The 15,531-nt window shown below is 33.9% G+C and overlaps 1 protein-coding gene across 3 annotated transcripts; it reads left to right on the top strand.

Annotated features, from left to right (window-relative positions):
- Positions 1-254: 254 nt before the first annotated feature.
- Positions 255-15,120, top strand: LOC110792628 (allantoinase). Of its 3 annotated transcripts, none has more exons than XM_021997449.2 (16): positions 255-440; positions 11,156-11,249; positions 11,451-11,571; positions 11,823-11,896; positions 12,064-12,140; positions 12,315-12,351; positions 12,438-12,523; positions 12,620-12,679; positions 12,783-12,928; positions 13,034-13,160; positions 13,609-13,764; positions 13,867-13,977; positions 14,064-14,174; positions 14,434-14,532; positions 14,652-14,801; positions 14,886-15,120. In XM_021997449.2, the coding sequence occupies exons 1-15, from the start codon at positions 357-359 to the stop codon at positions 14,778-14,780; spliced, it is 1,512 nt and encodes a 503-aa protein (XP_021853141.1). In that variant the 5' UTR covers positions 255-356; the 3' UTR covers positions 14,781-14,801; positions 14,886-15,120. The 3 variants fall into 3 exon arrangements, with proteins under 3 accessions (XP_021853141.1, XP_021853140.1, XP_056689119.1); XM_021997448.2 differs by lacking the exon at positions 255-440 and adding an exon at positions 8,657-8,815; XM_056833141.1 differs by lacking the exon at positions 255-440 and adding an exon at positions 10,775-11,059.
- Positions 15,121-15,531: the final 411 nt, after the last annotated feature.

Genomic DNA, 15,531 nt, shown 5'->3' with positions numbered 1-15,531 from the left:
CTTATTTTTCATTGGCCGAAACCAATAGTAATCCTAGGTGGCACTCTAATATTTCAGCAAATATGCCTCCTTTATATATATACAATAGATTAGATTAGGTACACCCAGGTGCACGATGCACCCTCTCACATAAAATTAAAATCTCTTTATATTATATTACGTTATAAAAAAAACCTATTCCAAAAACAATCTAATTATTAGTCAAGTGGACTTTATTTATAATAAAAAATAAATAAGAATAATATAAGTGGTTGTCTAGTGTAGGACACCATTGTATATTATTGATTGATTCCCATTCATCCATTTAATTTGTTCATTTAGAGAGATCTAGAGTGAAAGTGAAAGAGGGATAGCCAATGGAGTTTCATAAACGGAGCTTATTCTCTTTGCTTCCTGTTATTGTTTCAATTCTCTTCTTCTTTCTCAAGTTCACTCTCAAGGTTTGTTCTTTTCACCTCTTTTGATTTGTTTTCTACATCGTATATATTTTAAGATTCTTTATATTTTCTTTATATTTGTAGTATGATCTATAGATATTATCTTTAGAACTCCCCTCGATTCTCATAGACTTGTAGACCGTTCAGTTATTAAAGAGGATCCCGTTGTATTTGTTTAACACACTTTTATTAATTCTTTTGAGGCTGAGTATATATTAGTGGGCTGCACCTTGTGTACGTATAAATATAGGGAGTTCAATAATGTTGTTGACATTTTTTCAGGTGGAATTTCGTTAAATACAAGACAAAAATACTTAGTTCATCATTAAGAAATAATTGACGTGATTACATATAAGTTGTCACTCATACGTAGTACTTTTAAAATTGTACGTATGCATCACACGAATTACGTGTATATAAATCGAGTTCAGCTAAAAAACATGGTTGGTAAATTTAATTAACTTCCAATGAGAATTTTCAAGAAAATTTCTCATGGTTAATTATATAGTTTGATTTTTGTAACTTTATAATTAGTCCTCCGTACTTCACATTAAATGATTCCCTACCCCTACTAAAACAATAATTCTGATAGCGTTAAATATAAGTTTAGCTATGCTTGGTCTATAATGAGAAAACCTTTCATTCTAAAGGTTAGTGGTTTTGAACCACTAGCGGTGAGTCCGTTGGGGGTGTTGACCGTCTTACTCTTTTCTCTATTCCTAAAGAGTGTATCATGTTAACCCGAACCTTTTTTTTTTTTTTTTAACAATTAACCTGAACATCTTAATGCAAGGTGGGTTCACTAAAAAAAAAAAGTTAAAAATCAAAGATAAGGTTTCTGATTCCGCCTCTACGTTATTTGGTGGGTTGGTATGGCCGGTGAATGTGGTGGGTATCTTTACATAAGTTATACTTCCTCCGTCTTTTAATACTCGCAACGTTTGGACTTTTGCCACTATTCATATAATCTACTTTGACTATTCATAGTGTTTTTTATATAAGATAAAACATAGTCATGTGTGATCTTGTTAGATTCGTCTCAATGTGTATTTTCAAAATATCAACTTTTTATAATTTTTGCATAAAGAGAATTTAAGATATAAATAATCAAAGTTATGCATCGACATGCGTGAAACTAACAAACGTTGCGAGTATTAAAAGACGGAGGAAGTATCAATTTCGGAAAATATTCTATTTTATAATAAAGTAATAATAAATGAAACCAAAGGTGCATGCAACTATGTTATCAAGTGTGAATGTGATTGATAACACGATCATGTTGTCAAGAATCCACTTGCAAACGTCATTAAAAAAGATTAACATATTCCAAACAACAAAGAATCTTTGCCGTATCCCCTTCATTAAAAAAAAGTTTGGTAAAACAAAAAGTAAACTACAAAAATAGAAAAGAGTGATCCAACTCGCAAATTTCTCTTATTGGCCCCTTGCATCAAGGAGATTTTTGACCTTTCCTCTTTTCCACTTTTATATTCTAAAGGATTATTGTAGATCCCCCTCCGGCCTCCGCCCTATCTCAACGGATTTTATATCCTCACTCTCCTCTTAAAAGATTGGATTAGGAATTGACTATACTAAAAAGTAAATCTGATGGATAGATTTTTATTTTATTTATATTAAATAATTGTTTGTGGGTAGAGATACGTGGAGATCACCATTAACCAAATAATTACGGGACATTCATTTATAGTATATGCGACAATCTTTTAGGGATGGAGAGAGAACAAGAGTTGCATCACTATTAATGAAACTAGCTTTTGAACCCGTTCAACAAACAAGCAATTATATATGTGAAATTTGAAAGTTAAAAATTAAAATATACTTCTTCCGTTCTTATTTACATGACACAATTGAGTTTTTGACATTATTCACACAAGCTCATTTAACTTCCTTTTGTGATTTATACTTGAGAAAAAACATAGTCGTGTGGGATCTTATTAGATTCGTCTCAATAAATATTTTTCAAATTTCAACTTTTTATAATTTTTTCTTATCCATAATGGAAGATATTAACGTTTGAAATCATGCATTGGAAAACGTACCTAAATAATTGTGTCATTTAAAAAAGAACAGAGGAAATATAACTTAGATGGTTAAATAATATTGAGTGTTAAAGAGGGAGATGGAGTGTAAGAGATTGAATGAATATATGAATTAAATGGTAAATTGATGTTGTTGTTTTTTTTTGACGGAAATTAATGTTGAATAAGGAATACGAAGTGAAAGAGATGTTGAAGCTGTTAAATAATTCGTATATCCCCAGAGTCTCAAGCATATATCTTGGGATAAGGGTGAGTTTATCCCCCATACTCACCTTCAATCTTCAGACTCTGTCACATCAGCTTTCCACTAACTTTTTCATTATCCAGACTCACACAAAACTCACCCTATTTTTACACATTATTCCCAGACTCACCTCATACTCACCTAACTCTTAAAATAATATTTTATGTATACTCCCTCTGTATTTATTTAAGTGATACACTTGCCTTTTCCGGCCGTATTTATTTAAGAGATACACTTGCCATTTTTAGTAACTTATCAACCCCACCATCTAATTAAATAATCTATTTACACCCCCTCCCCCACCCTCCATTCCCTAAAATGACATGGTCCCCACTTATTTTACTTATTAAAATATTCACCCAACCCCACTTGTTTTACTACTTTATTTCATTCAATTCTTTTTCTTAATACCCGTGCCCAACCAAGTGTATCTCTTAAATAAATACGGAGGAAGTATATCATTTTTTGGTACATTTTCTAAATAATATTGAAACTATGTTTTCTTATATATAAACAAAGTAGACCCGATCAAAAGGCGGGCCGGGTCGAGGACAAAAAAATTTGTCCATTATGTCGGGGCGGGGCAGGCCAAGCTTCGGGCTAATTTTGTATGCCCAAAACCCGCTATTTCGGCTAAAAATAGTGGGCTTTTTGGGCCAATTTTGGGCCGAGCCATATTTATAACTAAAATTGTTGTTTTGCTTTGTCCAAAATCCGTAAATTTTTTAAAAAAATCGGGTAGGGCCGGGCCTTATGCCAACACCCGGCAATTTTTGGACCGGGTCAGGCCGGGCTATCGGGCCAAACCCATGTTGATCAGCTCTCAAATAAAGTAATTTATAATTCGAGAAAAAAATGAAAAAAAAAAACAGAAAATGTTAAGTTCGAAATTGACATATATTCCGTACAAATTAGAAACAATGATACAACATATTAAATTTAAAAGATCTAGAACATAAATTTAAGGGCAAATGAAACAAAATAATACATAAACCATCAATAATTTAGTTGAGTGAAATAAGATAAATTAAGTTTGATGATGTGGCATGATTTGATTGGAGGAATAAAAAAGTGGAGTCTTAAGTGAGTCTTGAGTGAGTCTTAGATTTTCAAACTCACTTCAAGACTTAGTGTTGAAGTGAGTTTGAAAATCCAAGACTCACTTAAGACTTTACTTTTTTCTCCCACCAATCAAATCATGCCACATCATCAAACTTAATTTATCTTATGTCACCCAACTAAATTATTGATGGTTTATGTATCATTTTGTTTCAATTGCCTTTAAATTTATGTTCTAGATCTTTGAATTTAATATGTTGTATTATTGTTTCTAATTTGTACGGAATATATGTCAATTTCGAAATTAACATTTTCTGTTTTTTTTCCTCGAATTATAAACTACTTTGTTTTAGCGCTAATCAACATGGGCCAGGCCCACTGGCCCGACCTGACCTAGTCCGAAAATTATCGGGTTTTGGGTAGAAGGCCCGGCCCGTTTTTTTTAAAAAAATTACAGGCTTTGGACAACGCAAAACAACAATTTTAGTTATAAATTTGATCTGGCCCGAAATTGGCCCGAAAAGCCCGTTATTTTTAGCTCGAAATAGCGGGTTTTGGGCATACAAAATTGGCCAGGCCCGCCCCGACATAATGGACAATTTTTTATGTCCTCGGACCGACCCAAACTCGGCTCAGCCCGCCTTTTGATCAGGTCTACTTTGTTTGTATATGAGAAAACATAGTTTCAATATTGTTTAGAAAATGTAGCAAAAAAAAAAATATATACATAAAATATTATTTTAAGAGTTAGGTGAGTCTGTGGATAATGTGTAAAAATAGGGTGAGTTTTGTGTGAGTCTGGATAATGAAAAAGTTAGTGTAAAGCTGATGTGGCAGAGTCTGAAGATTGGAGATGAGTCTGGGGATAAACTCACCCTAATAAAAAAGTTAGTGAAAAGCTGATGTGGAAGAGTCTGAAAATTGAAGGTGAGTCTGAGGATAAAGTCACCCTAACAAAAGGAAAAAATTGAAAAAGAAAAAAAATTTATGGATGAAAGATGAATGTGACATGTGTCATCTAATCATCTATGGTTTTTTTTTAAATACTAGGTATAGATTAACGAGGATTAGTCGATAGGGTATTTGATAAATTTTGAAAATTTAAAGGGGAAATTTCTTTTTGAAAAATAGAGGACATTTTATGAAAAAATTGTTATTTTTTTATATTAATAATTAATTATCTTTTATAATAAAAAAAATATGTTAATATAAGATAATCGTTTTAAAAGTTATAGTTGGGTTAATAATTATGAGGAAAAATTGATAAAAGCAGTCCCAACTATGGACGTTCATCTTTAAAAGGTCCCAAGTACGGATTATTACTGGCTGGTCCCAACTAAGGGGGTGTTGACTTTGCGTGGGCTTTTTTCAAAATGACCGGTTTACTAAGTCGAAGACGATGACGTGTTAGGTAACTTACAAAAATCACGTGCCACTTTAAAAAAAATCCACCCATTTAATAAAAAGCTCACCCATTTAACTAAAAGCCCACCCATTAAATAAAAACCCAACCACCTAATACCCACTCAATTATTTGGGTGTTTGATTTAAAAATAAATAATAATTATTTTTTTTTGACCTCCTTCCTCCCTCAGCAACACCAACTGCAACAACCTTCCACCACCCTACCAACCCCAACCGTCGACCCCAACCCTAACCCCACTCGTAGACCCCAACCTAGCCGCCAACCATGACCCCAGTCGCTCCTCCTTCAACCTCAACCTGAGCCGCCTCACCACTGACCCCAACCCCAGCTATTCGCAGCCCTCCCCTTGCCCCACCATAACAACCCAAAAACTTAACCCCCTCCCGCAAGCAAACCCCACCCTTAGCAAGCCCCGCAACGACGACCAAATAAGCCCACTAAACTAGCGGCGGCGGAGAAGCGTGAAGGTGAGAGGCGGGAAGGGAGAAGAGGAAAGTGGTGGCCGGGTTTACGGCGAAGAGTGAAGACGAGAGACGATGAGGGAGGAGAGGATAGTGGTGACCGGTGGGTTTGCGGTGAAGCATGAAGGTGAGAGACGAGGAGGGAGGAGAGGAAAGTGGTGGCCGGCGGTGGAGGCTGGGGATGGGTTTGGTGGAGAGAGAAAAAAGTTAAGTGAATATTTATTTATTTTTACCCAAAAATAAAACATTTTGCGTAAAAAAAATTAAAAAATATGGAAAAGCCACGACTTACACAACCGGTCACCAGTAAAAAGGCCCACGCAAAGTCAACACCCCCCTTAGTTGGGACCAGTCAGTAATAATCCGTAGTTGGAACCTTTTAAAGATGAACGTCCATAGTTGAGACTGCCTTTATCAATTTTTCCTAATTATGATGTTTTGTTAATGATTACAGGTTAACAATTATAAATTTTCCGTTAATAGTTATGACTAGATTTTAGCCCGTGCGATGCACGGATTCTATTAAATTGTGTTTAAATAAAAATCCTATCTATATACCACTTTTATATATTAGATTATATTAGTTTTTGATTTTGCATTGAATTTTATTTTAGATTTTTATTTTATCATGAGAGTGTTTGTTTTTGGATGAAATTGTATATGCGTAATATTAATAATTAATTAATAAAAAAAATATCTACGTGACACTTAATCATTTCTTTACGTGGCACTCGACTTTTTTAATTCAAAATTAATTTTGAAATCTTATTTTTCATTGACCGAAACCATTATATTTTTCTACGTGGCGCTCTAATATTGGATTAATGTTTGATTTTAAATTGGATTTTATTTATTTTATTTTAGATTATTGTTTGATTTTGGATAAATTTTATTTTAGATTTATTTTTTAATTATTAGAGTGTTTGATTTTAGATGGAGTTGTATATATTAGTAATTAATTAATTAATTAATTAATTAAAATATCTAGGTGGCATCTAATTAATTATCCACGTGGAAATCGATTATTTTTTAATATAGTGTTTGATTTTCGATGGAGTTGTATATATTAATAATTAATTAATTAAAATATCTACATGACACCTAATTAATTATCTACGTGGCACTTGATTTTTTTAATTTAAAAAGAAATTAGAAATCTTATTTTTCATTGGTCGAAACCATTAGTAATCCTAGGTGGCGCTCTAATCTTTCAGCAAATATGCCTCCTTTATATATGTATATTAGATTTCCTTGTTAATAGTTAATTGGTGTCATGCTAACGTTGACGATCTTAGGAGTATAAAACGATTTTACACTAAACTTAGTCTGCACTACTAATGGTCAACTTTGTTTGTGTTAAAATAAAAAAGAAATTCACTTAAGTTAAAAGGTTATTTGGAATCAAAAAATATGTAAAATACTTAAATTTACCCCTCAATATTTCTAATTTTTTCATATAAAATAACTAAGGGGATGTTTGGTTAGGAGAGGTTTGAGGTAAAAAGAGCTGTTTGAGGTGAATTAGAGGTCTATTTAACTTTTTCAACAAGCTAACTGAGAGTGTTTGGTTATGAGAGGTTTGAAAGTGAGTTTTGGGGTGAAAATGCAAACTCTCAGAAAGCTCAATCTAAGAGCTTTTTGCAATTAGAGGTTTGAGAAAGTGAATGTAAAATTACTATTTTGTCCTAATATTGCCTAAAATTACAACACTTAACAACCTTAGCATTCTACATTATTTCATTTACCCTATTTACTACTCGTTATTTGTTGTAATAAAATTCATATTAGTACGTTGAAGTACTTAATTAAAACTATTGCAATCATACTTGTAATGTAATTACTAACATTTCTCTATTTGCATGTCAACAATTCATGTATTTAAAATTTTAAACTAAAAATATTTTTTTAAAAAAATTGTTTTATTTTTTTTATTCTATGCTTATTTAAAAAATAAGGAGAAGATAATTAACATAATGAACTAATTGTCTAATACTAATAAGAAGCAAAGTATCCAACAACAAAATATGCTTAATGGTCTTTTCACATGTTAAATAGCTAACCGCTAACAACTAATTTATCAAACATTTTTACACAAACAACTAATTCAACCAGCTAGTCAAACCATCTAATACAAACAGCTGATAGTTGGTGAACACGGCCTAAGTATAACATACAAAGACCGCCTTACCGAAAATACCTCTTTGATTGCTTTATTAATTGGTTTCATTGCTTAACTAATTGGTTGTATTGCTTAACTAATTGTTAAAGTGCTTAACTAATTGATTCCATTGCTTAACTAATTAGTTTCATTGCCTAACTAATTGGTTCCATTGCTTAACTTATATGACACCAAGACGGTCTTTTGTGTAAGACCGACTCATATAAAAGTTTTGTACAGAACTAAGAAATGTCATGCACATAGCACGTGCAGAAACAGTAGCCGAATAAAATAAGGACTCCTTCACGTACACAAGATATACGAGTAATGGATTATACAACATTTGCAGATAATATTCTCCCGAAGACCTAAAGATGGCACTGGGCCAACCCGATCTCAAGACACAACACGATCCAACATGAAATGCACAACCCAATACAAACACGAAGTCGTGGGTTAGGTCAAAGTACATGGCACAACATAACCGAATGACAAAGCACGTAAAATTGAATAAAATTAAACTTATGTACGATGATTCAGTCCAACACGAGGACACGTCAACAGAACCAAGGCCCATAAAATAAGTCATAAATACGATCCGACCCACAACTATCTTTACAAACAATTCCCCCGGAAACCACAACAATATACTACTCCGCATACGAATTATTAAAGTAAATAATAAAAAGGTATGAAAATTACCTAATGTTTAGTCAAGTGGGTTGTCCCTTCCTAGTTTCTAGTGCGTAGGAATCTGTAATGTTGCCTATTTTGGTTTATAAATAGAGATTCCAATTATTTAACGGTTGATTCTTTATACTCATAAATTTGATTAATTGAGAGATCTAGAGAGAGAGAGTGTGTGAAAGTGAAAGAGAAAACAATGGAGTTTCAGAAACGAAGCTTCTTCTTCTCTTTACTTCCCGTAATTGCTTCCATTCTCCTTTTCTTTCTCAAGTTCTCTCTCAAGGTCCGTTCTTTTTCCTCTTCCCCTCCCCTGTTTTTCTTTTTATTCACTTTTAATTTAATGTTGCATTATTAATTTTGATATTTCGGCGTTACAAGATCGATGATTCTCTCCCGTTACTTGATACTCCCTCCGTTACTAAAACATTGTCGTGGTTTGGAGTAATATTTAGGGATGAAGGAAGTATACTATGCATAATAGGTATATGTTGTTGTTAAAGATAATTTCGAAAAATATTCATAACCATAAACACATTTGAAAGAAATGTGATTCGAAATTATCGGAGTGACAGATCTAACACGGTGGGTAGATATTAATTGGACTCCGTGGCAAATGCAAATGTCATACTAAAAATAAATCTATTGTTATTTTAGTGGAATACAAATTTGGCGGTCTTACACAAAAGACCACATTGATGTCATACGGAGTATAAGTTAAGCAATAAAATCAATTAGTTAAACACTTGAACTAATTAGTTAAGGACTGAAACCAATTAGTTAAGGACTGAAACCAATTAGTTAAGCACTAGAACTAATTAGTTAACCAATAGAACCAATTAGTTAAACAGTTAAAGTCGTTTTTCCGGTAAGGCGGTCTTACACAAAAGTTACCGTTAGTGGAAACGGGTTTTGGGCGATTAATATCCAAGTTATGTGTACGACGGGTTACAAGTTGTTCCCCCTCTGTTTTTGTAATTCTTATATTTGCAAAAACAATAATAATAATCTATAGTTGAAAAAATAGTGTTAGTTACGGCCAGACGTGGTTATCGGTTGGGTTAGGGTTGGATTGATATGGGTCAAGGATCAACAAATAACGAGCGGGTCAATAAATTGGCAAGGATGGAAACACAAATACGTTTTACATAACAAACTAATCAAAACAAAAACTTCCTTTAACCATAGCTACGATCACAGTATATCAAAACCTTCTGTGTACGGTGTACCCTCTTTTATATGGCTGTGTTTTACCGCCTTTTTCATAAGGAATTCTATAGATCTGTTTTAGCCAATAAAGTCCTTAGTTCTTACAATGTGCCTGTCTACTTAAGTCTGTTATAAAATGCATAGTGCATGTTTTGTTTTTCTGACAGCATACGTAGTGCATGTTGCTAGTTGCAACACTTGCAACTAGCAAAGGTTCTTTGAGAAGTCCGATTTCATGTTAGCCGCATAATAAATAAAGATCTAACTTATAAAACGCAAACAAACAAAGTCATGCACATGATCTTTCAGTAGCTGATTACTCCGCATATTTTACCGAGTTAGGTTAATAATCTAATATCTTTCTTGATTCCATGTGTCACTTTTTTTTAAATGAACTTGCAGCAAATTTACATGTGAGTAAAAGCATCATCATAAACTAACAATTGGGAGGGGACTAAAACCTATTCATCCGAAACTCGCTCCGAATGCGTATCAGCCCTAAAGGTGAATCGAGTGGTAACACCAAAAATAAAAAAAATCATAAACCAACTAGTAAATTTAGTATTTAAGGGGTTAGGTTCAATAATTTATGTCAATAAGTTTTAATCATGTTTAATTTTTTGTAATCAATGGTCTAATAAGTTTATTCTCTCAGCAATCAATCCGGTCCAATAAGGTCAATCATGTTTAGACTATTAAAAATACAAATTCAGACTTGACCGAAAAATAATACCAGATCAGAAACTAGAAAAATCAAAACAGAAGATAAGAAAGCCTTAATAAGAATCAATAAGATCCTATCAGTTCCGTAGGTCTGTTTAAACTAAGGGTGAAGAGAACACAACCTTAGTTTACTTTGCGTACAAGTACTCATTTAATTTCCGTACCCGTTTTTGTGTAACCTAAAGTAGGGTTGTGTCAGCATAATTTGTATGGATTATGATGGATTGTCATGTTAGGTAAATGGATCCACCAAACTTGGTACAATGTTTTTTAGCTGTACGTTTGCTCCTAATTGGTCCTCCTTTTTATTTTGTTATGCTAGAGAAATAAACCATGAACTTGACTAAAATAAGAGTAAGGTGCTACAAAGCACTTAACTAGTCCTCAAACTTCAAGGTAGGGGTACGTTAGTGGTCGAACCTCAGCAAGCTCCTTTCGGATGATTTTTCCCCTCGCGTTGGGTCTTTGTTGTAATTGTACTATCACGTATTGGATTATGTATACCCTCGTGTTTATGTTTGTGACCATATACCAAGCATGTCTTGGTCTAATGGCAGGACTTGAACTTAATCATCTCATTTACCCTCTTGAAGCAAGGGCAAGTATACAATTGCATTACTCAATTACTATAATTATGTTTAAGTCATATATATGAACTTTTAACTTAACAAAAAAAAAAATCATGATGTTGCAGACTGCTCCAAGTGGGTGCAGCCTTCTACCACACAACCATTATTGGATATCTAGCAAGCGGATTGTAACGCAGGACGGTGTCATTTCTGGTGCAGGTTGGTTCATTACATTGTTCTTTTCACAGTTTTGATTGTAATACAGTTTTTAAGTTTCATTGAAAGTATTTGGACACCATCAATCATACTTCTTCCCTCGAGCATAAAAGAAAGAAGAAAAGAAACCTCGTCAAAAATTAAACATATTTCCGTACCTACCCCAAATTAATCAAATTTCTTCAATGTGAACAATATAAACAGTTGAGATAAAAGATGGCAAAGTCTTTAGCCTTGTTAAAGAAGAAGATTGGCATGGATATATCAGGAACGGTCACATAGTTGATTTTGGGGAGGCCGTTGTCATGCCAGGCCTAATTGATGTGTAAGATTATCTACAACCGAGAGACCTGCATTGCATCTCTTTTTTACTTCCTTAATAAATTATAATAACGAACTAACGTAACCTCAATCTTTTGCTATGTTGTGCTTCATAGATAAATTAAAAGTTCTTTCTTGTTATTTCCTTCAAGGAGCAGGTGGAATCAATGCTTGACTCTCTTGATCAATCGATCATGAGGAAATGTTTTTATCCTTTAATTTCAACATTTTTTTTTATTGTTCTTCTGAGTGCAGCCACGCGCATTTGGATGACCCTGGAAGAGATGACTGGGAAGGATTCCCTTCTGGTACTAGAGCTGCGGCTGCTGGTACTTCCATTTTCTCCTTGTGTTTTTCATCCTTTATAGTATTTTTTTTAATGTTCATTTCGATTTAGATTGAGAAAGAACTGAAGATAAGTAGTGATTTTGATGCCCCTTTTCCTTTGCATATTACACTAATGTTGGTTCTACTTAACTAAATGATGATCTGACAGGTGGAATAACTACCCTGATAGACATGCCTTTGAATAGCGAACCTTCAACAGTTTCTGTGGAAACTCTTAAGCTCAAGGTAAGGATGAGTTTTACAAAACCTGTCATAAACATTTATCTAGTACAAGTAAAACTTTATTTAACCTAAGGTTTTATTATTCAATATTCTGGTAAAACTTTCTTTGCAAATCCGTTACAGAAACCAACCATTTGTCAAAATCGTATTATAATTTTCTTTCTTTATGTTGAACAGATGAACGCCGCTAAGAACAGAATATTTGTTGATGTTGGTAAGTTCCTGAAACAATATATTTTACAGTTCCTTTTACTGTAAAATAAAAACTTATAATTAATTAATTTTTTATTATTGGTATAGGTTTCTGGGGTGGTCTAGTGCCTGACAATGCCCTCAATGCAACTGCTCTAGAAGGTTTCCTTAGAGCTGGTGTCCTTGGTTTGAAGGTAATAATACATGATTGCTAATCTGTTGCATATGCATTAGATTTTGGATCTCAAACAAAAGTGCCATGGTTAATTTGCTGACGCTCTCTGCTACAGTCTTTCATGTGTCCATCAGGAATCAATGACTTTCCCATGACAAACATTACTCATATCAAGGTGATCATTATCTGCCTTCATAGTCTTCTCTGTTCTATTGTGATACATTATGCTTCGTCTGCTTTTCGGGAATAACTCTTGAGTCTATATGCTGGTTCTGTAGGAAGGACTGTCTGTATTGGCTAAATTCAAAAGACCATTGCTTGTACATGCAGAAGTTCAAGAAGATGTTGTAGGCGAGTCAGTAGAGGATGATAAGAATGATGCTCGATTATATTCAACTTACCTTAAGACAAGACCCCCGTCAATGTGAGTTATATCCTTGCTTGTTCTGCTAGAACGCAGATTATTGAGCTTAAAATGCTCATTGTTGCCTGTGCTCTTATTGAACTGTCATCGCTCTTTCTATCCCAGGGAAGAGACGGCTATTAGAAATCTGTTGACAGTCAGCGAAAACACAAGAGCTGGCGGTCCTTCAGAAGGAGCTCATCTTCATATTGTCCATCTTTCTGATGCTCAGTCTTCTTTAGACCTTCTTAAGGTATATTATTAGTTTCTTACCATTTTTCACAATCTTAGGCTCCGTTTGGTTTTTTGTAAAATGTTTTCAGTGCAAAATGATTTTCCATTGAAAACATTTTCCAAGGAAAAACACAATTACAAACTAGTTTTCCTTTGTTTGGTTCCTCAAAAGAAAATGGGAGGAGATGATGAAGATTGAAGGGAAGAAGGGCCAGGGAGGTAGGGAGGAAAGGTGGAAGTGGTTTATCTTCTTTTCAAATGGAAAAGGTTTTTCCACCTTTGTGGGAGTTATGGAAAATTATTTTCCATCCCTTGCCAAACTAAACCACGTAAAATGATAAGGGGAAAATCATTTTCCATGAAAACGTTTTACACCCTACCAATCGGAGCCTTAAGTGAAGATGTGGATATGCTTAATAATTTCTGTTTAGTAATTTTTTTTTCTGTTTGTATGTCCTTTTTCGCAGAAAGCAAAGGGAAGAGGTGACAGTATAAGCATAGAAACATGCCCACATTACTTGTCATTTTCTGCAGATGAGATTCCTGATGGAGATACACGGTTCAAGTGTGCTCCTCCTATCCGAGATGCTGATAACAAAGAAAAATTGTGGGAAGCTTTGACGGTATTTTTCTTTACCAACACATATATGAACTAAATTTTATGATGGCTTCTTTCAAATTTCAATTAATGAACTGGATTTTCTTGATTTTTTCTGCTTTTTTAGGGTGGAGATATTGATATGCTGAGTTCTGACCATTCACCATCACTCCCAGACCTTAAACTTCTACAGGAGGGTGATTTCTTGAAGGCGTGGGGTGGAATATCATCTTTGCAGGTCGGTCCACTATAAAAATTATACTTTGTATCTCAGTTTCTGGATTCATTAATTCAGCTAAAACAATCTCCTTTCATTATGTGCAGTATGTACTTCCCGCAACATGGACTTCTGGCCGTAAATATGGAGTTACTTTAGAACAAATCGCTTCATGGTGGAGCGAGAAACCAGCCAAACTTGCAGGCCAACATCTCAAGGTGCGGTAGATTACCTCACAAATATTAGATGTTCTTTTTTTTTCTCAGGTTTAGAAATTTATGAACAAAGTAAGGTAATCCTCAAGTTTTTCACTTCAACTTTTTTGAAGTTTTTCACTTCAACTTTCAACAAGTTCCAAAGTTCAGATAAGTTATGATACGCGTTCTGCAGGTCAAAATGAACAAAACCTTGGACTTCTGCATTAAATCAGACACAAACTCAAACCTTTATCTAACCTGAGCTTATGAATATGTACAGGGGTCTATTGCAGTGGGAAATTATGCTGATATAGTTGCATGGGATCCGGAATCAGAGTTTGATCTCGACGAAAATCATTCTTCATACATCAAACATCCTGTAAGTTATTGCAACATTTTACATTCCTATAGAGAGAAACACTCAAAGCTCAGTTATGCTTTTTTTCATCAACTTGTGCTTTCATTTTTAACCTTATCACTAATTTCATGTACATATAGAGCATTTCGGCTTACATGGGAAGAAAACTTTCTGGTAAAGTTCTGGCAACATTTGTGAGAGGAAATCTAGTGTACAAGGAAGGAGAACACGCTCCTGCAGCCTGTGGAAGCCGTCTGTTAGCACAATAGCCGCAGCTGGATTGATTATTGGTAAATGCACTTATTTTCAGTTTTCTCTCAGAAATCTGAATGCTTCCAGTTAATCTTACATTCTTGTTCTCGTCTTTTTATTAGGTTGGCCGGGCTCACGTAATGTAGATGATTGCTTATAGTACAGTTGAAGATGACTGGAAATCAGCAAGCCAAAATGTACATAGTATTTATGTGTACAACATCTTCGCCGGGGAAATCTATTCTTGGAGATTTGATGTAGTTCTCTTGGATTGAAAGTGTTTCCAAAAGTTTTGGTTGCACAATTGGGATATTGTACAAAATTGAACTGCAATAACCAACCTTCTTTCTTTTTGTACTGTGTTCTTTCTTTTTTCTACATCTGGCTACTCTTACATGATTTTGAAGGCTGGCGAAAGAAAAATATAGGATTTAACAACTGAAAGTAAAAATATATAGAAAAAATATTCTCCTCCTCTCTGACTTGCTTACTCATATAAGTATGTAATCGCTAAAAACATCCACAATAGCAAACTACAAACCTTGTAGTTTCACTTTGCCACATCATTTTCAAACTACAACTCATTTTCAAACTACAACCTCTCAAATGGAAAACTATAACTACTTGTAGTTTTTGTAGGTCCCACATGTCAATCATTATTTTAAATTAGTTTGAATATATAATTCACACTTTGTAATTACCTTGTAAATAAAATTAAGTATAGTTGTAGTTAAATATTATATATATGGTTAATAAAATTCAGATTTG

Source organism: Spinacia oleracea, chromosome 6 (genome assembly GCF_020520425.1).
Source record: "Spinacia oleracea cultivar Varoflay chromosome 6, BTI_SOV_V1, whole genome shotgun sequence".
Taxonomy (NCBI): domain Eukaryota; kingdom Viridiplantae; phylum Streptophyta; class Magnoliopsida; order Caryophyllales; family Amaranthaceae; genus Spinacia; species Spinacia oleracea.
Note: the sequence above shows the minus strand (reverse complement) of the source record. Positions and strands in the feature narration are given on the sequence as shown.

Coding starts and splice junctions, on each gene's coding strand:
- LOC110792628 (XM_056833141.1), top strand. CDS start 10,901: ATGATTTTTCCCCTCGCGTTGGGTCTTTGTTGTAATTGTACTATCACG. Junction 11,897..12,063: donor TACTAGAGCTGCGGCTGCTG/GTACTTCCATTT, acceptor ATGATCTGACAG/GTGGAATAACTACCCTGATA. Junction 14,175..14,433: donor TTGCAGGCCAACATCTCAAG/GTGCGGTAGATT, acceptor GAATATGTACAG/GGGTCTATTGCAGTGGGAAA.